The sequence below is a fragment of the Rissa tridactyla genome, chromosome 1 (genome assembly GCF_028500815.1).
Source record: "Rissa tridactyla isolate bRisTri1 chromosome 1, bRisTri1.patW.cur.20221130, whole genome shotgun sequence".
NCBI lineage: Eukaryota > Metazoa > Chordata > Aves > Charadriiformes > Laridae > Rissa > Rissa tridactyla.
In genome coordinates this window covers 120,503,856-120,528,598 of record NC_071466.1, presented here as the reverse complement: position 1 = coordinate 120,528,598, position 24,743 = coordinate 120,503,856, and the positions used below count along the sequence as shown (strand labels likewise).

The 24,743-nt window shown below is 41.2% G+C and overlaps 1 protein-coding gene across 1 annotated transcript; it reads left to right on the top strand.

Annotated features, from left to right (window-relative positions):
- The first annotated feature begins 579 nt into the window (after window positions 1-579).
- On the top strand, window positions 580-23,018 carry NSUN3 (NOP2/Sun RNA methyltransferase 3). Its single transcript, XM_054183255.1, has 6 exons — window positions 580-678; window positions 1,969-2,078; window positions 3,652-3,995; window positions 5,642-5,796; window positions 6,333-6,454; window positions 20,919-23,018. Exons 1-6 carry the CDS (start codon window positions 580-582, stop codon window positions 21,187-21,189), a joined length of 1,101 nt encoding a protein of 366 aa, XP_054039230.1. The 3' UTR covers window positions 21,190-23,018.
- Window positions 23,019-24,743: the final 1,725 nt, after the last annotated feature.

Sequence of the window (24,743 nt, the reverse complement as noted above, 5' to 3'; positions counted from 1 at the left end):
TGGCGAGCTGGGGTCTGGTTGTTCTCCTGACTGCTGCTCCCAGAGAACGGGCTATCTGAAAACGTGTGTAAGACATCTGCGTGAGTAATTCCCGAGATTCTCACAGTGTTTTGTTGGGTTTTTTTCTTTGCCGTGTCAGCAGGTGGGGGTGGAGCTGATCCCCGGTGGGGCTCAGAGGAGGCTGTTGAGCAGCTGAACGGCAGCTGCAAAGTCTGTGTAAGCCTGGACCAGCCAGGAGCTGGGGTCTGGTGAAAAGCCGCTGGCGGCGGCCTGACGGCGGTGGGGCGGACGGCAGCAGCGCCCGCAGCAGGTCTGGGCTGAGGACCGTGTTTGTGAGTTGATTAGCCGAGGGTCCAGTCACTGCCCGGTCCTGCTTCATCTCCTGGAGGGGCAGAGGGGGCTGCAGGACAGCGCAGCCTCCCACCGTGAAAAAGAAAACCGCAAACAAACCCCACCCTCAAACGCACCCCAGGGAGAGACGCGGGGCACAAGGCGGGCGAGGGGCCGGACGGCGGAGCTTCCCCCCGTCCTCGGCCGCCAGGGGGCGCCCCGCTCCCGCCTCCCCGCCCGGTTCCGGCCATGCGGCTGCCGCGCGCGGTGGCCCAGCTGCTGCCGCCCCCGCGCCGGGCCGGGGCCGCACCGGGGCCGCGGCGAGCGGCCGCCCGGGCCGCGGGGCAGGTGAGGCGGGGGCGGGGGAGAAGCCGAGCAGCGCGGCTCGGGCTCGGCAGCCGGAAGCGGGGCGGGAGGGGCGCTCGGCCCCTTCCTGCGCGTCCTTCGGCGGGCCGGGGCTCGTCCAGCAGTACGGGAGTAGTCGCCGCCGCCGCCGGGCGGGGCAGCGCGGAGGGGCCCCACTGCGTGTCGGGAGCGAAGCTTCCGAGTTTGAAAGGGCGGTGTTGGGGGTTCGGGGTGTTTTAAAGCTCCTGGGGGCTGCAGGAGGAGCCGCGATGCCGCCCGGTGACCAGCGCCGGGGTGCCGCTCCGCAGCGGCTGGAGCCCGTTTGTAACCCCGTGTCCCTTCGGGAAACGAGCGCGGGTATCTTCGGGGTTTTGTCCTCTGTACGGAAAGCTGCCCCTACCCGCTTTTGCCGTTCAGCGCCCTGCCCGTCCGCGGTGGCTCCGGTACCGCGGCGCCGACCCCCCGCAACGGGGATCGCTTCCCGTTAGAGGTACAGAAACGGGAGCCAAAAACGCGCTGCGGGGTTTAACTACGAAATTAAGAGACGGCAGAAGTAACTCGGAGCTTGGCAGGTCCTTCGGGTTCTGCCTTCTGCCGGTTGTTTCCGTTCGGCGGCGAGCGGTGCTCGGCCGCAGGGAGGACGCGGGGTGGGTGGCGGGAGGGGAGAGAGGGAGGGAGGGACATCCAGCAACACCTGTTTCCTTTCGGGGCTTCCCTCTCAATAGCACAAGTTTGCTTAGAACCAAAAGTTCTTCCCCCTCCCCCCTCAAAACATAAAATTTTCATGGGTTAAAAAAAAATAAAATATATATATATACCCGATTTGATTTTTTTTTTTTCTTGCTCCTGGAATAAATTAGTTATCGCGGTGCTTTGCAGCTCAACTCCAGCGGACTTCCACAGTGATTCAAACATACTTATTTCTTTTAGTTAAGCACACGGGTACATCTTGGCAAAGGTGGTCACAGTGCGTGATCATAGTCATGCCTTGCTTATTTTGCACTCAGGAACAACTGTATTATTAGCATAGTGGATACAGAGAAGGAGTATTATCAACAAGCTTTGAATGACCTCTTCACAAGTAGGGAAGAAGAGAGTACGCTAGCTTAACTTATTTGTTCTCCAGAATTTGTATTACGTCTTGATCACATGTGGTGAGACTTTGGTATTTGAGCATCCTAATATCAGTGATACTAAGTTAATGTAAGTTGATAAAACGTTCTTTTAATCATTCCCGTGAGGGTTTCATTTGTTTGGTTTTATGACTTTTCTTTTTTCCTCCTTTCTCTGAAGCTGGAAAATAAAACAAAAGGGAAACTTCAAAAGCAGATTTGTCAAGTCGTTCTGGATCATTTTGAGAAGCAGTACACAACAGAACTGGGAGATACATGGACCGGTGTCAGGTCTCTGTTGTTTTGGGGAAATGGGAGAGGGAGGGGAGAGGTTCTGTTATTTTTAAGTGCTTCATAAAATGAATTTGAAAAGAGTCATGGACTGTAACAACTGCTTCACTTTACTTTCAGTTTAGAACTAGCATAAAAGTGTGAAATAACAGAAGTCTAAAACTTGGAAGTTTTTAGTTTTTTCCTTGACATGATTATTTTGGATGCAATGAAGTTTCTGTTCTCCTGTATGCATATGCACTGCAGAGAGACTGCCATTTTCTGTTTGTTGACTCTTCGGTAAAAACATGGCCTAAGTGCATCCCTTTATACTTAACAGCTGCTGTTAGGGGTTTTCTTTTCTACAGTTTTATAGAATCTTGATAGACTGGGACAAAGACGTTAGGAGAGAAGTACATCCCCTGATTTCCTTCATTAGAAGAATTTGAATATTAATGACATGTACAGAAAAGGCTACCACTCAATTTGGGCCTCGATCACACAGCCGCTAAAGAACTGGCTGTGGTATTGAGAGCAGACGTCTTCCCTTTCCTGCTAGCTGGTGGTTGTTGCTCATAGGAAAGCCCTTCTGGAGAAGTTCACTGCTTAGCTTAGGTACTTTTCAACAGGAATTTGAACAAAAGCAGTTGACTTTGACCTGAAGTGCATGAGAAGTGCTCCCATGATCAGTGCCACGTTACTTAGAAGGGAAAGGCATCTTAAGTGATCAGTCTTACAAACCATGTGATTCCTCTGAGTGCCCTCTTTGGTTTGGCCTGTTTGGATTAAAAAATAGTTTAAAATTAGTATCTCTGGTGTTTAAAAAAAAAAAAAAAGCATACATGTATAGCATTAGTTTAAGTGAATCAATTTGAAAACGCTTTTAGGTTGGATCATTGTGTAGTTCTCTTTTTTGGCAGTGAATATTCTTGAGTATTTTTTGAGGCTAAGTAAAAAAATACTGAGAGAAATTCAAATAGAAAATGGGGGAAATCCATGTAAGAAAGGTCTGAAAAAGTTAACTGAAATGCAAACAAGCATGTTCCTACTATATAAGCGCTGCTTTTTGACTGTTTTCCAAGGATAGCTGTCAGTTTAAGCTTTTCTGGCCCAATGTTTGCAGAACGTAAAAGGAACTTTAGAAAAGACCACTTGTAAAAACTTCATTTTATGGTGTTGGCTGGAATAACCATTGCAAAGCCAATGTGATTCTTTTTGCTGTGATATTTGCAACTACATTTGTTCTTTGTCCCTGGGGAAGTGCTTTATAGTCAGAAGGAGCATTATGATTCATAATTTATAACTTCTAAAGTCATCTGTTAAAGAGTTAGGAAAAATAGAGAACATCTTGTCTCAGAAGAAATTAGTGTTTTAAATGCAATAATTAGAGAAAACATCCAGCTGATTTCCTATTAAAATTATTTTACTGCGTATTTTTCTTAATCGTATCTAATCAACGTGATTCTGTCTTTGATTGTACCAGAATCATCCAGTGGTGAGATTGTTACCCTCATGTAAGAAAAGGCTTGCTGCGCTATGGAGAGCTCATTTTATTTGCCGAGTTATTAAACAGCTTTTCCTTTTTTCAATCTAGAGATGTACTCACACGCCCGTTGTGCTGGCAGTATGCTGTCCTGCTTAACAAGTTCAGCCAGTCTGCTGAACTGGAGAACACCTTGCATGTAAAGGGGTATCATCCTGCCTTCCAAGGACCTCTGCCCTATCTTCCGGCATCGTTGAAGTGTTACATCAAGAGAACTCCTGGGCGATTCCCTGCACAAAAACACCAGGCTGGTAAACTGAAGGAGTATTATCTGCTGAATGCCGCTTCGCTGTTGCCAGTGCTGGCCTTAGAAGTGAAAGATGGGGAGGACGTTTTGGATCTCTGTGCTGCACCAGGGGGTAAATCAGTAGCTATCCTGCAGTGTGCCTATCCAGGTAATGTATCGAGGTGCTGTTAGAAGCTGATCCCTGGCTCTGTGCCCGGGCTATTTCAGTTGCGACTGTTTTCTCTATGAGATTTGGACTGGGGGCAAAAAAACCAAACAACGATTTATATTCCAAGTAGTTCCATGCTGTTTAGTAAGATTTTTATTTCTCTTTTCTTAAAAGGGGATGAAAAATGCAGTAGTTATTTAAATATAGGTTACTGCAGACTGACAGACAAAAGTGGAGTAGCTCTGTTTTTCTTCCTTCCTTGGTTCCCTTATTGTTACTTCTCAAGAAGTTACTTAAAATCATGTAGATTTGTTGGCAGAGGTAAGTAATCTGCAGTCTTAGAATACTTGTACTTTTTTTTTTTCTTTTCCTCTGCTACCTCTCTGGCCAGTGTTATGCAAATAGTATCAGTAAATTTAAGTGTACTGGTGTAAAACAGAGGATAACAAATTAAATGTGCAAGATCTAGGCAGAGGGAGAAAGCTTATGATGAGGAATTGGTCTCTATCAGTGTTTAATAAGCTCTGTGTTTCAATCCGCCTAGATGTTGCAGAAGGGAACTAAGACAATCTCAGTGTTTAGAAGGCAAGAGCAAGCAGCAGCTCAGTTCTTCCAGGCCAGGGAGTTAAAGCAAGCTGTGATCGCTGTTCCCAAGTTTGTATGTTAGCTTGGGTAGTAATTATATCAGAATGTTCACAGCACCTTATGTTCTTACTGATGACCTGCACTTGTTGATTACAGCTGGTTCTCCCTTCCTCTTCTAGAGGAATGAGGTGATGCCACTGAGGTAAATTAAATGTGGGTTGCCCTTTCAAAAGGTTTGAAAAAAAAAAAAAAAAAAAGAGACACTTCTATCGCATGGCTGCTTCTGAAGATGGCAAATTGTTGCTGGGTACGTAATATGTAAGGAAGTTGATTCTTAATATACCTTAGTGAATGCCAAGATGTACCATATTGCATGTGGCAAACATGGTGCAGGACAACCTGTGGAGAGATGAAAATAGAAATTTTATTAACTTAGAAAACAGGACTAAGAGTCAAAAATACCATGCTCTGTTTCTGGTCTGGGTACAAGCAACAGCAGTTTTTCTTCTGAAAGGGTAACTACTCTGGCTACATTGTTAAAAGTAAGTGCAACCGAAAGGCTTTTGTTAAAACACAGCTTAAATTTCAAATAAATAAGGAGCTGGACTGCTTGGCTCAGGATACGCAAAACTGGTGCTTTATTTATTTAAAAGGCAATTAATTAATAAGGGGTATGTACTTCACTTAGATAATGGTTCAAGGAGCCTAAAAAGGTGCTCACTTAGCACTAGTCTTTGGGTATGGATCATGTTTAATGTTTGTTTTACCGTGAAAGCCTGTTGCTACAGTAAGCATTTGCTAATAAATATGTATGACTCACTCTGTAGGAGCATGTTGAAATTTACTTGGGTTTATAAAAATTCATCAGTGTTATAAAATATGCAATAATACAAACACTTAAGGTGTAAACTATGGCAGTCATGACAAAACAGTAGAACTTCTGAAATCAGTGTAACTCCTTATATTTGTAAAAAAAACGAAGAAACAAAAAAACCCAAAAAAACCCAGAAAAAACATAGACTTATTTTAGTGCGTTTACTTAATTTTTTTTATTTTCTAAGGTCAGTTTCACTGTAACGAGTATGATGACTTGAGGTCAAGATGGTTGAAACAGACAATGGAATCCTTCATCCCGGATCCTTTGATTAACTTAGTAACGGTCTCTCAACTGGATGGTAGACAGATTGGAGATCTTAAGCCTGAATTGTATGACAAGGTAACGTTATTACTTATTAGCAAATAACTTTTCTGCATTATGCTGCTTTTTCTTCCTATGCTGCTCTCTTCTTAATTTTCTTTTTTTTCCTGTCCCCCGCGAAAATATCTGACCTATCAAGGGGAACCAAGGTGATGTACAGGAATTGCAGAGCCTCAGGAATCACTTTATAAAGCCAATCGTGCATTTGTTCATGTGTTAGGTGATGTCACCCATTTAGCCTTGGTAGTGAATTCTGAAGACCTTGTAGCCGTGTTCTTTGCATGATATGTAATTAGGAAAGGGGGAAACAAGTGAGAACTATTCAGGTGGAGGGTACTTTTATAGCAGTAATTTCTTCTTTTCTCCCTCCCACCCTCAACTCCATAAAAAAAATCTCAAAATAATAATTAGATAATTTCTGCCCCTAAAAGGGAAAATAGAAAGTGTGGTTTAAGTGACTGCAAAAGTCAGTTGAGTAGATTTTTAGCATACAGTGTTCAGAAAGGGAATATTTTTATTGTGAATTGTCTTACTCACTCTTATTTTTTGTATAGGTTCTGGTTGATGCTCCTTGTTCAAATGACAGAAGTTGGCTATTCTCTTCTGATATTCAGCAAGCTACGCTTAGGCTAATACAAAGGAAAGAGTTATCTTCTCTACAGTTCCAGCTGCTAAGGTGAGAAGTACAAAGGAAAGCTATTAAAGGAGCTTTTCGTAATTAATAAAAATGACATGGGGGCAAGATTCTTCCATGTTTAGTAACCAAAATCACGTTTCATTATGTGAAAAGAATGTGAAGAATATTTTGGTGCAATTGCTGTTTGAAATAAGCAGTTAATCTAGGTTAATGTGAATATGGAAATTTGTGTGGGATAATGTAAATAGTAAGGCCTAGGCCTTCTGCTACCATACTGCTCTACAGTCCTGTTAACTCACTTATTCACATATATCTCCGTTTTCAGATGACTCGGAACAGTCTGATACTATATCAAATTATATAAAAATATTTTCAGTGATGTCAGGGTTTAACCCCAGCCAGCAACTAGGACCATGCAGCCGCTCTCACTTCCCCCCACCCCCCAGTAGGGTAGGGAGAAGAGAGACAAAAGGAGGGGAAAGAGAAAAAACTCGTGGGTTGAGATAAAGACAGTTTAATAAAACAATGACGGAAAAGGAAAATAACAACAATAATAATGACAATGGTAAAAGAATATACAAAATAAAGTGGTACGACACAAGCCGCTCTCACTAACCTGCGATTTGTTGCCCAGCCCATCCTGAGCAGTGATTGCGGATTCCTGCCCCCTGGCCAAGCCCCGTTTATATACTGAGCGTGACATCTATGGTACGGAATATTCCTTTGGCCAGCTTGTCCTGTCTGTGCTCCCTCCCAGCTGCTATGGGAAGCTGAAAAGGTCCTTGACTAATGTAAAACATCACCCGGCAACAACTAAAACAATATGCATTATCAGGCTCATTCTCACACCAAACACAAAACACAACAGCTACTAAAAAGAAAATTAACTCTATCCCAGCTGAAACCAGAACGAGTGGACGCAGCCAGCGTAGTTTCAGATACGTTCCTCAGCTGAAGCAAAGACACGCATATGATTTTTAATAGTTTTTTTTTCACTGTGAAAATAGTCTATAAACCTGCCAAGCTGGGCATTCTTTCACAAGATCCTTTTGCTGTTGCTGTTCTTTCACAGAGGTTCTTTATTACAGTCTTTTTGATAACTGTCAGGAGTGGCTACCAACCATCACTTAGGTCATTAGTTAATGTTGCTTCAGAACTTGCTTTCTGGGCAGTTTACATGAAGAGATTGAGTCTACTATTGCACGTTCTTATGTGCTGCTTGTATTTAATACCCATTTGACTGTGTGTAGCACAGAAAGACTACCGCTCGTAACTGATAGGGTAAAGAAGTAAAAGAATGTGGGCATTGGTGAGGGAGCAAGGATTGTTTATTTTTCAAGAACATCCACCCAATAATCCTAATCAAGGTTGTCATGTATTACACTTTTTAATGATACCAGCCATAGGCTAGCATTTGTGTAGCATTTCAAACTCTACAGTTTTTCTTGTTGGGGGGAAAAAAAAAGTGACTTCCCAATAATACGTTCTAGTGTTCTTTGCAAAGTAACAGTCACGTCTGAAGCCCATCTGTCAAAGCAAATTGAGGGAAAAAATAACACTATAAAATAGAAAAAGAAAGTTTTTATGGAAAGTTCCCATTGCAGCAGTTCAAGTTAGTTTTGCATGACTTCCAGTTGAAAAAGACCCAGCAGAAGCCTATGATTTATAACAGAAATATGAGTATCTTATTGCAGTAATGCATCATGTCACCCATTTCCTTTGAAGAAATCAATCACATTTAAAACACTGACCTGCTTCAGTTTTCCCTTTTCAATATTTGACATATAAAATCCAATTTGTGAATCCCTACCAAAAGAAAGCATATATCATGGAGAAAAATTTTGAGAATTTGCATAAATCACTCCAGATTCTAATCCTGAAGCAGAGAACTCATGACAGCAGGAACCTTGTTTTAAAAAAAAATGTAGACGTTCCTGTCAGTCCAAATCAAATTTAATTGAATTATTCCTAAATCAAGAAGAGAACTTTGCTTCTGTTGAAAGTATACTTTACTATAGCAACAGCAATAAGAATTAGATTTGTAAGGACAAAACATTTTTGATACGTAAGTTCCACTAAAAGGATGGTAATATCAATTTTGTTGCTCAATGTAGGTCTGAGTAATTCTGTCGATTAACCAATCTACAGAACTGGAATTTTTTTTTGTCTTTTAATAGATTTTGGAGCATATGAAGTAAATGGTTAGGTTGCAGATTTAGAGATTACAAGTGTTATCAGGTACAATATTTGACATATACTTAGTAAATGATGTAGTTGTCCACTGTATTTTTATTGTTTCTTTTATCTGATGACTTTAGAATGAATTTCCAATACTAATGAGATCCCTGCATGAAAGGGAGAAAGGAAATGATAAAATGAGACTCGGATAGGCTAAATGATTCATGCAAGTGCATTAGAAGTTTGGCAAAAGTAAAATCGTGGAATGCTATCCTATTTAAGCCTTTGTTTTATGGCTAGGCTGCATAATTATAAATAAAAAATTGGATTTGAATCCTGTCTCTGATACTTCAGTAATATTCAGGAAGGCTGAACCTACATTAATCCAGCTGTACTGCATTTTATGTGAACCAGCTCATGTAAAGCTACCTCTGGCTTATCTGTTCAGATTACCTGGTGCTTTATGCTCATGGGCATTTCTCACCTTGGTTCCTGCATCTGTAAAACAAAACCAGTTTTGTTGAGAGTAGTATAAGAAATGTTGTGTGATTTGGAGGTGAAGCTTAAAGTGTAAGGGCCAAGCGTTATTTCAGTTTAGCAGTAGTGTGAATTACACGGATAAAGCACAAATGAGAAGAATGAAATGCAGAGGGGAGTTCTATATTAATTTCTATCAAGTGACACTCAGCCCAAAATTTGGGATTCCCTCTTTCTTAATTGAGGAAATGCTTCACTTGTAATCTTGTAATAAGTTTTTTTGGGTTTGGTCATCTTGTGCTTTTTACTCTTTTGCATTTTTTTGTGTTTTGCTGGGCTTTTTTAGCAGGTCAACTTAGGGGGGAAGCTGGGAACATTAGAGAGGAAGTGAAGGAAGGAAAAGTATTTTTTGCAATACAGTGTAATTTATTAAGTGTATAGAGGCTTCAGAGAATGAAGATCTGAAAGAAGTGTTGAAACTGATGCAACGATCTTCCTGCTCCAGCCTGCATAAAATCTGAAATGTAAATAAGTGGTATAAATGCTGAACAGCAAATTTTATAAGCACTGAGGGCACCACTGATTTGAAGGAAATTGAGATTGTAATGATTGTTAATACCAAAACCAAAGCATCCCTGCCGAGTGCTATAATCCAAGAACACACTGCAAATCTCGTTATTATGTGGAGTGTTCATGCAGAAAACAAATTGCAAAGTAAGAAGGGAATGTTTATTTCCTGATACTGAGTGCTAGCACAAAATGCAGTGGTTCCTGTAAGTGAATTTACCAATGTTACCCATTCTAAGATAGAAATTAAATTTTGGGTTAAGCTTGAGTGCATAATAAGTTAGTGGTGAAACTGTTACGGATGTTGTAATTATTCCTGGACCAGTTACTGCAGCTGAAAGAAACTGTGTTAGGGTTCAGTTGAAAATAAATCCAACAGGATACAATTTAGAAAACTCAGCAAAGGCATTCTGACTACTCTAACTCTTCTATACACAACATCTCTCAGTAATTAAAGAGCTCTAATTGGTCTTTAATAGAGTTCTAGTCCACAGAAGCTCTGACTAACTTTAGAAGATATGTATTGGGTGACTTTCCTTCTTCACCTTTTCCTCCCTAGTAGTTAGCTACAAGGGAGATTGTTTTGAATACCTATGACATGCCCACACAAAGTTAAGAGATTTAGGGGAATTTGGGGTGCATGAGAAGGCTGAAGAACTGTTCTGTGCTTTGGATTACTGGTGGCAACACCACCCAGCCATGTGGAGCAGTTGACACACTGGAGGGCAGGGATGCCATCCAGAGGGACTTGGACAGGCTTGAGAGGTGGGCACGTGCGAACCTCATGAAGTTCAACAAGACCAAGTGCAAGGTCCTGCACATGGGTCAGTGCAATCCCAAGCACAGATACAGGCTGTGGGGAGAATGGATTGAGAGCAGCCCTGAGGAGAACAACTTTGGGGTGTTGGTTGATGAGAAGCTCAACATGAGCCAGCAATGTGTGCTCGCAGCCCAGAAAGCCAACTGCGTCCTGGGCTGCATCAAAAGAAATGTGGCCAGCAGGTTGAGGGAGGTGATTCTGCCCCTCTACTCCGCTCTGGTGAGACCCCACCTGGAATACTGTCTCCAGCTTTGGAGTCCTCAGTATAGGAAAGACATGGACCTGTTGGAGTGAGTCCAGAGGAGGGCCACAAAGATGAGGGCTGGAGCATCTCTCCTATGAGGACAGGCTGAGAGAGTTGGGGTTATTCAGCCTGGAGAAGAGAAGGCTCCAGGGAGACCTTATAGCAGCCTTCCAGTACCTAAAGGAGGACTACAGAAAAGATGGGGAGGGACTCTTCATCAGGGAGTGTAGTGATAGGATGAGGGGTAGCAGTTTTAAACTAAAAGAGGGGAGATTTAGATTAGAAATTAGGAAGAAATTCTTTACTCTGAGGGTGGCGAGACACTGGAACAGGTTGCCCAGAGAAGCTGTGGATGCTCCATGCCTGGAAGCGTTCAAGGCCAGGCTGGATGGGGCTTTGAGCAACCTGGTCTAGTGGGAGGTGTCCCTGCCCATGGCAGGGGGGTGGGACTAGGTGGTCTTTAAGGTCCCTTCCAACCCAAACCATTTTATGATTCCATGAAGTAAGCTATACACAATGCTCACTTTCCTAGTTGATCTCTTTTGAGTTGTATGTATGCTCATTTTTCAAATCTCAGGATGAAGCATTAAACTTGCGTGGAGAAATACAGGAAACTATGCTTCCTAGTTAATGAAATGTTTCAATCCCTCTTTTGCTTATAATGATTTTTAAGGAACTATGTCTGGTTCTGTGTAACATATGTATCTCCTCTTACAAACTCTATGCAAGTGGAGTGCAATACTATGATAAAATTAATGTTTCCTTCTGTACAAAGAACTTTTTTCCTTTGGATATCAATCATAACATGGTATTTGAAATTGCTGATCTTTTTCAAGAAAAGGTTACCAGAAGTTTTGGGTTGGTTTTTTTTTTTCTTTCTCATTGAATAGCTTGGGAGGTAGAAGGGTTGTGCACGTGCTTTTACTTGGAAGGAGAAATGAAAAAACCTCAACCCAAATATTCTGAGCCTATTTTTCTGAATTAAAGGGTACTTAAACCATTAGCTAATGTAAGTAACCGGGTGTTGTGCGAGCCGCTTCATAAAGCTTTTGATTTGTGTTTGTCTTGCTGCTTCAGTCCTGGGTTTCACTGGGGCAGAGGCTGCTGATCATGCAGCCACTTTGCATGGTGGTTTACCAATCTGCGCACATGGGAAGTAAAATGAGATTGACGTTTTCCCTTAAGTCACCAGTAGAATTGACAACCTAAGTCTCTAAAGGCTAATCTACGTGCCACCAGACCCACTTTATTTTCTTCAGTCTGGAAAATATATCCTACTACTTTGTTGAAAATACAGGAGACAAATATAACAAACCTTAAGTTACAAGCCTATCTGTTTTCTCTGGTATGTGAAAATTAGTGATGTGGTTTCATACAATACATATAATCATAGATTTAATTGTTGAAAGAGAATCTTTTTCATATAGTGTGTGGTAAGTACTGTGATTTACTGGAAAAATCCTGATATTCCTCCTCCTGCATTCAGTGTCACCTCTGTATTTTCAATGAAATGTAGAGATTTACATATGTACCTAGAGGAGGAATTGTGCGGTCTTACGTGTGAGGTTTTTTATTGTTGTAAAATGAAGGCAAAAATTCTTTTGTATAAATATACTACTGTATAGTTTGAGTACCAGCACATGGTACCTCTGTAACACTTCTACTTTGGTTAAGATGAGCCTGTATGGCACATGAGCATATAATGATGGACTAAAAAAAGGACAGTACTCATAATTAGCTAGTTGTCCTGTCCAGGCAAAGTGATTCAGTTTTGTTTGTGATTTGCTGCTGATGAAAACAATATCAGCCTTTAATGTTCATTGCAGTGGAGAGGAGAGCCAGTGTCTTGAGCCTTTAAAAAATTTACCATCATAGAAGTTGCTTGAGTTTCAGTGTCAAGCATTAAATGTGCAGCAAGACTGGAGGTCATGGAGGAAGGAGAAGCACGAAGGAGTCCCTCCAGAAATACGGCAGCTATCTTGTGCCATAGATTTTTGTTTCGGCATGTGCTGGACTCCTGCGCAGGAGCTCATTGGGTGAAGTTCAGAGGTGTTCTGGAGTGACCGGAGGCCCTGAAGGGGAGAGGTGAGCTGGGGAGGGAAGTGGATACCATTTTCGGTGGAGAAGGGAAGGAAGGCACATAGAAAAGTGGAGAAAATCTTATTAAGGGTTGTTTTATCACACTGTTCTTCAGCTCTTTCCCTGGATTTTTTTCCCTTTGCTCCTCTGTAGCAGACCATTTAATCCACTTGTTATGCGTAACCGTCTAGTCGATTAGTTCCACTGGGAATTTTTCAGAATTGCAACTGTTGGACCAACAAATCTTTGGTGGGTTGTGCGGACGATTCCTTCTTTAACTACTTCCATCTGGGAAAATAGATATAGACTGCTGGCCCCAGGCTCCAAAATGGCCATGCTGTTCAGGGTGTCTTACTGGGCAAACTGTGTTCCCTCTCTGTGCATCCTTGCCCCGCTGGATGAAAACGATTTGGTAGCTGCTGACTGGACAGGGAGCATTTACTTTTTGTTCTAATTTCGTATGCTTAAATGCGGCATGTTTGTGCTGTGCCATTCCCTGAAACACTGTTTGTTGGAGGTATGAGTCATTTTCCTGAGTTTTTCAGACTCCTGGCTGGTTTGAATTTCTTCACAAAGAGTGTGTGCTGTGGCCATTGTTGTGGCTCCATTTTGTCTTTCATCAGAGATGGTAAAATAAATGGTTTCTGAATTTAATTACTGCCTGGTTCCTTAAGCCTTTGGCAGTGCCCTGTGAGTCGCTTATGGATCAAGTCTGGTATGATATGTTGCAAAACAAAGTTTATTGACTTAAAAGTAACTAAATTCATGAATAAGCAAATAAGCTACCCAGCAGCTAGGTGGCTGTTTTGGGATCACGGATTTAAATTCAGACACAAATTTTGCTTTAATTTCACCTTCAGTCCTTTCTATCTCTATGTGTGGTTCATGGGCTGTAATGAAAAATGGTAACTCTAAAGCTGTACGGCAAAGTCTGTAGCGGGCTTCAGAGGTCTTTCGTGCTCCGTTCTCTAGCTGAGAAAGTTCTGCTTGGGCTACATATGTTTTTCTTCTTAGAAATAATGCGTTTAAGTTGGGAAGAGGGATGGAGCTCTGAGAGTGTATGAGGCAAGAAGGTAATTCTGGGATGGCTAAAACAACGCAAGGATTGAAGGTTTGTCGCAGCAGGAGAAGCGGGCTACCTCTAGCTGGTGTAGGCTAGCCAGCTAGAAACAGCATTGCTGTTAGTGATACTGAGCGTGTGGAAACCCTGAACGTGAGTGTGCGAGGCAGCTGCAACGTTGAGAGTGGAAGCAAAAGTCCTGAGCATTTTGTTGGCTCTCGTGGCTCTTAAATCTGAGAACGGTAAATAAACCAATCTGTTACCATTACAAGGGCACTGCAGTTCTGGTGCTGCGACTGAATCTCGTAGCCCTGTGTTAACAGGATGAGTATTTCAGAAGTCACCAAGCATTAGAGGAGAAGGCTCAATAATGTTGAACTGAAGGTTCAGGCTTTGCTTTAGAAGAATTTAAAATTGTTTGCTACAGAAATGTTTCTCAGCATTTTCAGGACAGATTTTGGCTAGAGCAGGACAGGGTGGGTTTGGGGGTTTTGTGGTGTTTGGTTTTTTGGATGTGGTTTTTTTTTTTTTGGTGGCTGTGTCTGCTTTTATTTATAGTTCAATCTAATGATGAAAAAAAAGCAGTTTACTTCATGTTTCTCCTGTTGCTACTGTGTTACTCTGAACTGCAGTGTCTCTCCAGGGTAGTAAACCTTACTTAGGGCCAGAGGCAGTTCCAGCTGCTTGGGGTATGGAGAGAATATTTGAACTAGCGTCTCTGTCTCCTGTGCACCTCAGTCACCGCCCATTGCAAAGCATTAAAAAGATTGGTATTTTGACACAGAAGGAATTTCTTTATCCTTTTGACTTGGTTTGGAGTGAAAAAAAAAAAAAAAGGCAGAAACTTTAACATGCAAGCCGTGTGACCACAGTGTATCTGGACTCATGTAAGAGGAAGAAGGAAATGTGTGATATCTTTAGTCAATAAAAAGAATAGGATTTGAGGATAAAAGCAAGTGCATCTTGAGATGCTTTGCTTCTTGAATAGCTTACAAAAAGGTTGGTAGTCTTTATTCTGGTCAGACATTATCTTGCATATTGAGCAGAAATACATCCCAGTTACCAAAAGATGGCACTGTTGAAGTGTTGAATTATTTTAATATTGACCTAAAATATATGTAATCTTTTTACTTTAATACTGAAAATGGTTGAATGATTAACATGATTAATACTGACCCTTCCAATGGCATGCAATGTAAACCCAAGCACAGGAGGAGCAGGCTGGATATGCAGGTGCTAGCTATACTATGAAATACGTATTTGTTGTCTGCCTATTTTTAAAAGAATGTTTGAGATGCCAAGGCTTTTAGAATGAACAAAATGTCAGCCTATTATGTTTAATTTTCTGTAAGTGTGAAAAATCCTCTTTTTAGGTTCTTGCTAACTATGTTGTAGTTGCAAGTAAGAGTTTTTTTGGTTTTAGAGTTGTCGTGTGGCGCTTGAGTGGTCTTTTTTCCATGAGATATTAGATAATAATACTGCCCTGTCTTCCCTAATTTATTGTTAGCATCTTCTCTGTTGCTAGATTTAAAATAAATCTTGAGAAGTGAACTAAATAAAAGTGCTTTAAAATAATATATTTCTTTTGAAAATCGTATTCATTACTCCTGTTACACAAGCAGTTAGGATAGATTACTCTAATGCATCTTCTGTACTTCTGATTTCCATAGTACAATACCTGCCATTGAACCTGTATCCAAAGACACACCCTGCAAAAATACAAAGTATTGCTAATCTTTTTTTCTTTTTTTTCCTTTTTTGTAAAACCTCATTTAGAATGAGGAGGGGAAAAATCTGCATGTATTAAATAGTTTCAGAATACTTCCACATAGGGCCACGAAGATGATCAGAGGGCTGGAGCACCTCTCCTAAAAGGACAGGCTGAGAGAGTTGGGGTTGTTCAGCCTGGAGAAGAGAAGGCTCCAGGGAGACCTTATAGCGGCCTTCCAGTGTCTGAAGGGGGCCTACAAGGAAGCTGGAGAGGGACTTTTCACAAGGGCGTCTGGTGACAGGACGAGGGGTAATGGCTTCAAACTGGAAGAGGGTAGATTTACATTAGATATTAGGAAGAAATACTTTACTCTTGAGGGTGGTGAGACACTGGAACGGGTTGTCCAGAGAAGTTGTGGATGCCCCATCCCTGGAGGTGTTCAAGGCCAGACTGGATGGGGCTTTGAGCAGCCTGGTCTAGTGGGAAGCCAATGGCAGAGGGTTGGAACTAGATGTTCTTTAAGGTCCCTTCCAACCTAAACCATTCTATGACTTCCTGAATGTGCTGGTCATTAACCACCGTTTTGTTTGGATTACAGATGTGTCTTGTGCTTGTGTGCTGGAAAACTGATAATTTTGTAGTAGTTAAAAGCAGTTAAAAGCAAATGTGGAGAAGCATCAGCCGTGCTTCTATAGAATGATGTGCCAGTGAATCTCACTGTATCCTGCAGTTGACTATCTTATGGCGCTAAAACAATAACCTTATACTTCTGCAGTGGTGTAGTATGATAACATGCTACATAAAACCTTGAGTTACACATGTCAGTTGCCAACACTGGTGGTGCTTCTTTAGGGTCTTGATTGCAAGTACTAAGGGGTTGTCACGTTACTAAAAGATAAATGGTTGTAGGGAATGGTGAACAAGCTGTAAGGCTCCAGAAAAAGTTTCCTGTACTTTAAATGTGTATTCTTATGTTTCTCCATATGAAGCTTGAAACTTTGCAGTTTTAGTGCCTGTAACATGTAAAATTCATTATGACAAATATACATACGATCATTTAAAATGGATTTAAAGTTATGAAATTAAGTATACTTAACTATACTTAATCTGTACTTAAATTAAAAGTTTTAGTTCTTTAATAAACACAAAGGTAATCTGTACCACTAAGAGAAAAATAACGGCAGATTAATTACCTTTAGGTAATGTCTTTTATTTTTAAACATTGTATTATAATAACAGGAAGGTGAAAAAATATTTTAGGGTCTTCTGCCCTAGCACCCTTTTTAATCATTCTAGATTTGGAGTCCATTTTTGGAAGTTCTTAAGTACCTTATAACAGGCACCAAATCCCTTCAGCTAAGAGTCGAGCTTTAAGTAAGCATGGGGGATAATCAAGATGCTTAATGTAAGAGGAATCTTATGTTCTTAGATGGTGGAATCATAAAGCAGTCGTGGGTTCTGCTAGATGTCTGTAAGTTAGGGTCCAGCTCTGATCTATCCCTTGGATCAGCTTGTTTCCCTTCATTGACTATAGAGGAAGACTAGTTTCTTAAATTTATTGAACAAATTCTCTTATGAATCAGTTCTCTGTCATGCCAATGACAAGGGTACCAAACTCCCTGAATCTGCTTAGCCCAGCGCAGTATCACTCTGTGACTTTGAGCCCAGCACTTCTTCACTTTGAATTTTTGCAGCTCAGTGCAGGTTTATCAAAAGCCAAGCACGGCTTAATCAGGGATGGCGGTTGGTTGACTTTGAACACAGCCTCTGAAACAACTGTTGCTGAACTTGACAAGATGGATAGATACATTGATTAACCTTGCGGCGTAAAGTAATCCTCCTTAGATATTTTAATTCATGCCTTAGGTTCAGAATAAAGATAACTGCACTGAGCAGCCTGACCCTGACCTTTTTGGGTCATGGGCCAGTGAAGATTCCAAGCTAGGGAGGCTTAGAGTTTGGGGGCATTTTGATGTGAGATTTTCAGGATTTTGTTCAGAAGGCTGCGTTGCTTTTACCTCTGAGTCACTGCCCCAGTGACTGAGTTGTAGGAGCAGGGTGCCTTTGAAAGTGTTGACTTGAATGTTTGTTACTTTATATATAGTAAGAAAAGGACACTTACGAAGTGTCCGGGCTTTTAACCCTGTAAGCTGTAGCTATATCTACGTTTTTTGCTATTTACCTTTACCTTTTCCCTTTTCTACTTTTACATGGTAAAAATGTTTTCTCTCTTCTTTAAATGTTCATGTAGTATCTGGCTTATAGGTAGGAAAGTAGTTGCTCTTATCTGCTTCTATGAATAAAATTATCGGGTATGCTTAAGGTACATCTTGACTGTCATGCAAAAAGCACTTTCACATTTCCAAGCCAACTGGCTGTCCTCTCATGGCTCGGCATTGTTGTACGCATGGAAAAGGTGTAGCTGGAGGGGGAAATTCTATGACAATGAGTAAAGTAGGTGGTTTCTTATAATACTGTGAAGATCAGCTCAACTTTGAGAGCACATTTAGACTTCATCCCTGTTCTCTTTGAGTTCTAATGTAAAAGCTAGAAAGCAAGAGACTATTATATGGGGAAAGAAAATGCTTTTATGTTTTCCAGAACTGATATGGGGCCAAGTAGACAGGGGATCAGGGCGCGGTTCCCTTGTTGTCTTGTTGTTCATGAGAAGGGAAGGTTGTACGTTCCAGCTGTGTTTTACAATAGTTACCTGTCATACATCTGGGCTCAATGTGGTTGCTCAGACAGGCCGGAGAGCAGCAGCATAATCCCTGCCCGTTTAAATGGACGGCTGCAGCCACAGCAGAACGGATGCAAGCAAGGGAGGTAGCTGGAAAGACGGTGGAGATGGCTTAGGGCCTCGGGTCCATTACTGGTGCTTTTGTAGCCTGCTATATGTGTGTTGGAACATGGAGGGGAAGAAGGGTGAATATCTGGAGCTGGGCAATTCAAATGCATGCTCGTAACTGCAGAATTTTAGGAAATAGAATCTGGAAGGGATGTTAGGGTGACACCTGCTCTGTTTTACTGTCTCAAGGTGGTGGTGTAAATGTCGTTCCATATCAACCTGTGTCCAAAACATTCTTAAACATTTTTGCAGACTCTAAAAAGCTACTCAGTGGTCTGAGATAAGCTTGCAGTTTTGCAATAGCTTTAGGTGATTTTGGAAGTATCCTTGAATGAGTCCATTAGGCCCAGTTGAACTGAAAGTATTCAGACTACCTAAGTAGTCTGTAACCTGTGCTTTACCTGTAACAGGCTGAACTTGAACTGCTCACACACTTAGGCTAAATGTGCTAGCCATCTGCTCACTCTCCCAGCTTTTTACTGAAGACTGATACAACAAAGGTATTAAACACTAATTTTTCTTAGGGCATTATCTGTTGAGAGAGCTCTGTTCTCTTATGCTAACTAAAATTGGACTAGTATAGACTCCAGTAAAATATGTAATTAGCTTGATGATTAATGTAACCAAGACTCATAGAAGAGATGATCAAGATAATGGATACACTCCCCAGAGAAAGAGATTGGGTATATAATACACAGGAGTTTTCACCTGGGAAGGTGAACAGAGTTGTATTATCTCTGTCTGAAACAGTCATTTGTCCTGGTGTTTCCTTATTATTTCAGACAGGACTTTCAGAGTAGCTTTGATCTGTGATCTGCTTTGATCCTGCTTGTGATGAGGCTTTTCTTTATTGATTCTTTTCCTGAAAAGGCCAAATCCTGTTAAAAGGACTTGTCATCTTTTCCTTGAATTTTCTTCTTTCTTTTCTCAACTGTTTCTGTTCAGATATCACCCTAAGCAAGTCCTCAGCTTGTCTCCAGAGGAATTGCTGCTTCAGTGCCATTGTGTGTGTGTTTATCTGGGCTTGGAATCAGGCTCACTGCATTTGGGGGCTGCTCGCTTCATGTGGTTTGAGGATATGTGGGGGGTTTGGTTTCTTTTTTTTTTTCTTCTTTTTATTTTTAGAATATTTTTTTTCTGTGTCAATGCAGTATTTTCAGTAATATCTACCAATCTAAGATTATTCAGTGTCTTTCCATGCAGCGTGACTGCGTGTGTCATTGTGCTCCGTGAGTCCATGCTTCCAGCGTCTCCCCTGCCCTCATCCACCTGCTAAATTCCCAGTGACACACTTGTGGTCCCCTGAGCACCTGCCTTGATGTCTCTCTGATATGCACAAACTGAGAAACAGCATTCACCTGATCAGGTTCTCTTGTTTTTTAAACAAAAGCAGTTTTGTTTAGGGAACAATGGTATCTTAATGTGGTATTTGCTTTAGCCCAGTACTATCTGTTTTCCAGAAGCAGTGAGGTGATCTGTTTGAATACTAGTTTACAACTCAGTCTTTGAGCCATTATGTCCTCAGAAGCTCCAAAGGTATAATAAAAAGGGATTACCTTAAGAGAGCATGAACTTTTTTTCATTTTTTTAGCAAATGAACTTTTAGTGCAGCTGGGTCTTTCAGTTATGCGATGGCACCAGATTTGATGGTGCATCTTCTGTGATGCAAGATTTGGGGTTTTTCTTCTTACTCTTTTAATTTGCAATAGGTGCATATCTCATTTCTGTACTTTTATACGTTATATTTTACCTGTCTGAAAAAGGACCTTGCAGATCTACTTTAATGGAAAGTAAACCATTTGTTTAAGCTCTGTTTTGGTGGGGAAGTGAAAAAGAACCTCTGTTCTCATCATCCACCAGCAGTCATGAAGCTTTCAGGAAACTTGAAATCTTAAGCCACTACTTTGCCTTTGTTTAGTCAAAATTTGTCAACAGGTTAATAGGTGAAGGGCACATAAATATACATTATGATCCGATAAGTCACAGAATGGTAGGGGTTGGAAAAGCAGTAGCTCAGTGAAACCCCCGAGTGTTCTGACCTGCTAAATAAGTTGCAGAAATGTTAGTAAAATTACAGCCCAGTAATTAGTTCAGGCTGTTCCTGCAACTTTACATTCTGGTATTTGTTCGCGCAAGAAGCTAGCTAAGTATCTAACTAGCACTTTTGATGTGGTGTAACCCACTTTGTATGCACACCTGCAGCACTTTCACAGTTGTGCTGTGCATATAAATGTTTGAAGTATATTCTGCAACTTGGAATGAATGTTGCTTTCTATTTGTCATTGTTGTGTAAAAAAATAGCTTCAGTTAACTGAGAATATATTAATAAATGAGAACATGTGTTGCAGGTAGTTCCCTGAACTGTCAATTATATACTGTTAAGATGGTTTCATTATGCTGTTTTTCTCTTATATATTTATACCTATTTAGAAGTCTTACATGTTCCCCCTCCCAGCCCTCCCGAGTATGTCACTTCTTATGTTGATGATTTTTTTTATTTTTTTTTTTGTTATTTGCAGGTCTGCTATTAAAGCATTGCGTCCTGGTGGATCTCTGGTCTATTCTACATGCACTCTCTCAAAGGCAGAAAACAGCGATGTGATAAACCTCATTCTAAACTCCTGCAGTAATGTTATGCCCATAGACATAAGTGAAATGGCCAAAGCTGTTTCTCAGGAATTTACTTTTCTCAGTGGTACGCAGAAGCATGAACTTCTGGTTCTCCCAGAGAAGGGGAGAGCATGGGGTCCAATGTATGTAGCTAAATTAAAGAAAATATTGTCCATCTGATGCCTGTTAGGTTTTTATAAGGGATATGTGATAAATTAATATTTATTTCTAATGTAGTATGTGTATATGAACATGTCCAAAGCAACTGAGTTTAGAGCATTCGGCTGCTGCCTAATAAAAAGGAAGCTAGACGCTTAACTTAGTTTAGCTTAAAATACTGAATGTGTCTTCTAGTGTGGACTTCTAATGAAGTCCTTATGAAGTCAAGGGAGCTTGTATTATTTTCAAGGTGATGCTTTTAAATGGATTTGTATCTTAGAATAGAGGTCTAATGTGGTGGGGTTTTGCACTCATTTTTGGTTTTTTCGTTACTAATTTGGTGTTAATGCAGTATATTTTAAAATAAATGGTTTCAATGGTCTGAAGTCATGGAAATCCTGCATTCTCTCTCAAACATGTATAGAAACATTTTCCTGTAAGACCTGATTTGTACGCAGAGTTTGTCATCTTAGGCGCTGACTTTGCTGAGCACTGGCAAAACAGGTTTCATATTTGTTAAGTTGTTTGCTGGTTAAAAACTGTCTTTTGTTTACAGTTGCAAAGTTGAGCAGATATATCAACACCAGCTTTTCCTTTTTTTCTATTTTTATATTTTTGAGCTTACAAAAATATAAATTGAAAGAGTAAATTACATTGAAACGTCCTTAAAACAGCAGATTTAGATGTGTTTAGCCAGCCATGTCCAGGGCACACATTTGAAGCAGAAGCAGCATGATTAATAACTGCAATGATAGCACAGTGTTCAGAGAATTTTGTTACATAATTACGGTCACGATAAGCGAAACAGACAATCTGGAGAAGTGGCTTATCCCACCGAGTTAAGAAATGTTATGTGAATTCGCGATGTCACGTCGGTGGTGTGTAAGGAGAGTCCCAGTGAGAACATGTGCTGATGTTGTTTTTAGGTTCCCTCAGTTCTGCTGCACAACGCTATGGATAAATACGTAGCCGCGTGTGCACACGTTCATGCGTATGCACATGCAAACTGTGTCTTTCTATGTGCTGCCTGTGGATTAGGTGTACAAACTTCTAATTCAGCAGTGCTTGAACTATGCCTATAATGGATCATGTAACTGTATATATATGAGGTCGAATGCTTGTCTTGAAGTAGAGTGGGGCCTTTTCATCCCTCTCCGAGCAAAGAGTCCTTTCCCTGATCGAAGCTTATAATAATTTTTTTGAAGGAATGGTGTTTTCAGGAGCAGAGGGTTTTTTCCGGTAGATGAGTTGCTTGTGTGGAAATGTGTGTGAGACTGTGTACATGTACATATTTCATATGTTTTATGTGTACATCTCTGTGTATATATGTAATTACAAGTTTTTTGCAATCACAAGCATCATTTGTTAATGCAGATTTTTATTTTTATTTTTCTGAATACAAAAAAATATCAACTTGTAAATACCGGAAAACCTACCAAATTGGTGATTCTGCACCTCATTAACAAGGCAGGAATAAAGTTGATTGCCTGAGGTCTTCTGGAAGGAACTCCGTGTAACCACGCTGGAAATGCAGTAGTTCTACATGAGATTCTCCAGTGATTCTGTTGCTGTGAGCTCACAAATACTTGTTACAACAGTGACTGAACTGCCTTTTGTCCCTGACAAATTCAGTTGGCTTTTCACTGCCTTTGTTCCCTGCTCACCTTGTTAGACTGATGAGCCTCAGCTCTGCATTCACACCAGTTCTCATATCAGTACACCCGTGGTCATGGAGCACTCAGCATTTGTCCCCACTCTGAGCATTGTGGCAGCTGGGAAGGTCCTGTCGGTGGTATCTAGTGCAGTGAGAGGGCAGTGTATTCAGAAGCACAGCACCTGAACTAAACAAAATCTTGGTTGCCTGAAGCAGATGCTGATTGTGAGCAGTAGCTTTGGTTTTTCAGGCTTCTATGACTGTGAGGAGGGATGGGGTGGGCAGTTTGCCCTCAGAATAGTGTCTCACTGGTGCACCCTTTGCTGAAGGAAATAAACGCACAAGGTACTCTGCCACTTTGGTGCATGAGCTTCCACGGTTATCCTTTCCCCTGCTTTGTGATGAAAAGTGTTTGAGGTGCCCCTGTAGTATTAAATTGTCAGCAGTCTCTGAAAACTTAAGAGAATATAAAGCGTATGCAACTTGAGGCACAGAAGTTACTAATGTATGCAGATGATATTGTGTTCCTGTGAAAAGACTTAACGGCATCTGTCCCAGCAACATTAAATGTAATATCCAGATTTGGAGTCATCTCAGGCTACTGGATGAAATAACAATACCCTTGTCAAGGTGCTTTCCATCAGTTTTATTTGCCCTGTGGAAATTGAAAGCCAAGAACGTAACTTACTCAGGGATGGAGTTAAAATTTGTGGTTAAACTGAATGGTTGAGGAGAACGCGGGCTACGTAATCACAGAAAGAACAAAGGGATCCTTGAAGACTGAACTTCGCTCAGTCTCGGCATATGGCGAGTCCCTGTGAACTGAATTGCATCAGACCTAAATTATGCAGCAAGACTTCCTGGCGTATGTAGAAGCTGCGCTGAGTTCTGCATAACCCTTTGCTGATCTCCAGGAGTTTCTTTTCAGCTAGTCTAAAAATGCACCAAAAAAGGAGGAAAAAGTGAGGTTAATTAATAAGTGATATTTCTTTTGCTTTGTAGCAGGTGAATGCTAGTCCAGAGTGCTGGGGAGTTTTGATTATTTTCTGTTCTAATCAGTTCTGGCTGGTGACAGGGATTTGGTAAGCACGTGTCGGGGGAGAGGGGAGTGAGAAGGGAAAGGAAGAAAGGATTGGAAGCATGCCTGGAGAGGTAAGGGGTAAGGTTTGCACATGCGAGGAAGCAGCTTCCACTGAAGGGTACTTCTTGAAAAAGTTTTGTGTCTGTTCAGATACCTCTTAGATCCTTCTGATGTCCTAAGACGACTTCTGCTCACCTCAGGACGAGGCTGCAACATTTTCCCTTTTTACACCTTTTTCCCAGGGAATCGTAATTTAATTCCTCTGTGTCCTGTCTCCTCTTTCACGAACAGCACCGATGGAGATGGCGTAACGAGCAAGTCAGCCTCTCTAAATCACAGAACATTGCAGCCCCAGGACAAAGGCAGGTGAGCAAGCTGAGGGCCAGAAAATTACCATTTTTATTGTATAGTGCAGTAGCCAGAGAAATCTGCATGATCTCTAATGAAGGCAATTAAGACAGTGTTTGTGCAACTACTCACAATCATATTATGCATAGCACACATCACTGCCAGTATATCTCAGAGGCAGCAGAGATAACTTGGGCTCAGATACTATCATGCTTTTCTGCCATTCCCTTTTCAGACATACAAAAAATAATTTCCCTGTTAGCTTTGGGGGGTTGGCACAATAAGAAATGAAGGCCTTCTATAAAGGCAACTTCAGTATTTGCCAAATTTTATCCTTTATTCAGTGACATCTGACACAATTCAATTATGGCTTGTCAAAAGCATTCTCCACTGTGGAACAGAGTGGAAAAACAAGATTACATACAAATGGCTGCAGACTGTTACAGTCAACTAGGGGGCTAACGAACTCTTGGCTTTCTTACTGAGATGTGC

Bases quoted from the DNA above. Each gene is read 5' to 3' on its own strand.
- NSUN3 (XM_054183255.1), top strand. From the start codon at position 580: ATGCGGCTGCCGCGCGCGGTGGCCCAGCTGCTGCCGCCCCCGCGCCGG. The intron at 2,079-3,651 runs GTCTCTGTTGTT...TTTTCAATCTAG, and splicing joins GATACATGGACCGGTGTCAG to AGATGTACTCACACGCCCGT. The intron at 3,996-5,641 runs GTAATGTATCGA...TTATTTTCTAAG, and splicing joins CCTGCAGTGTGCCTATCCAG to GTCAGTTTCACTGTAACGAG.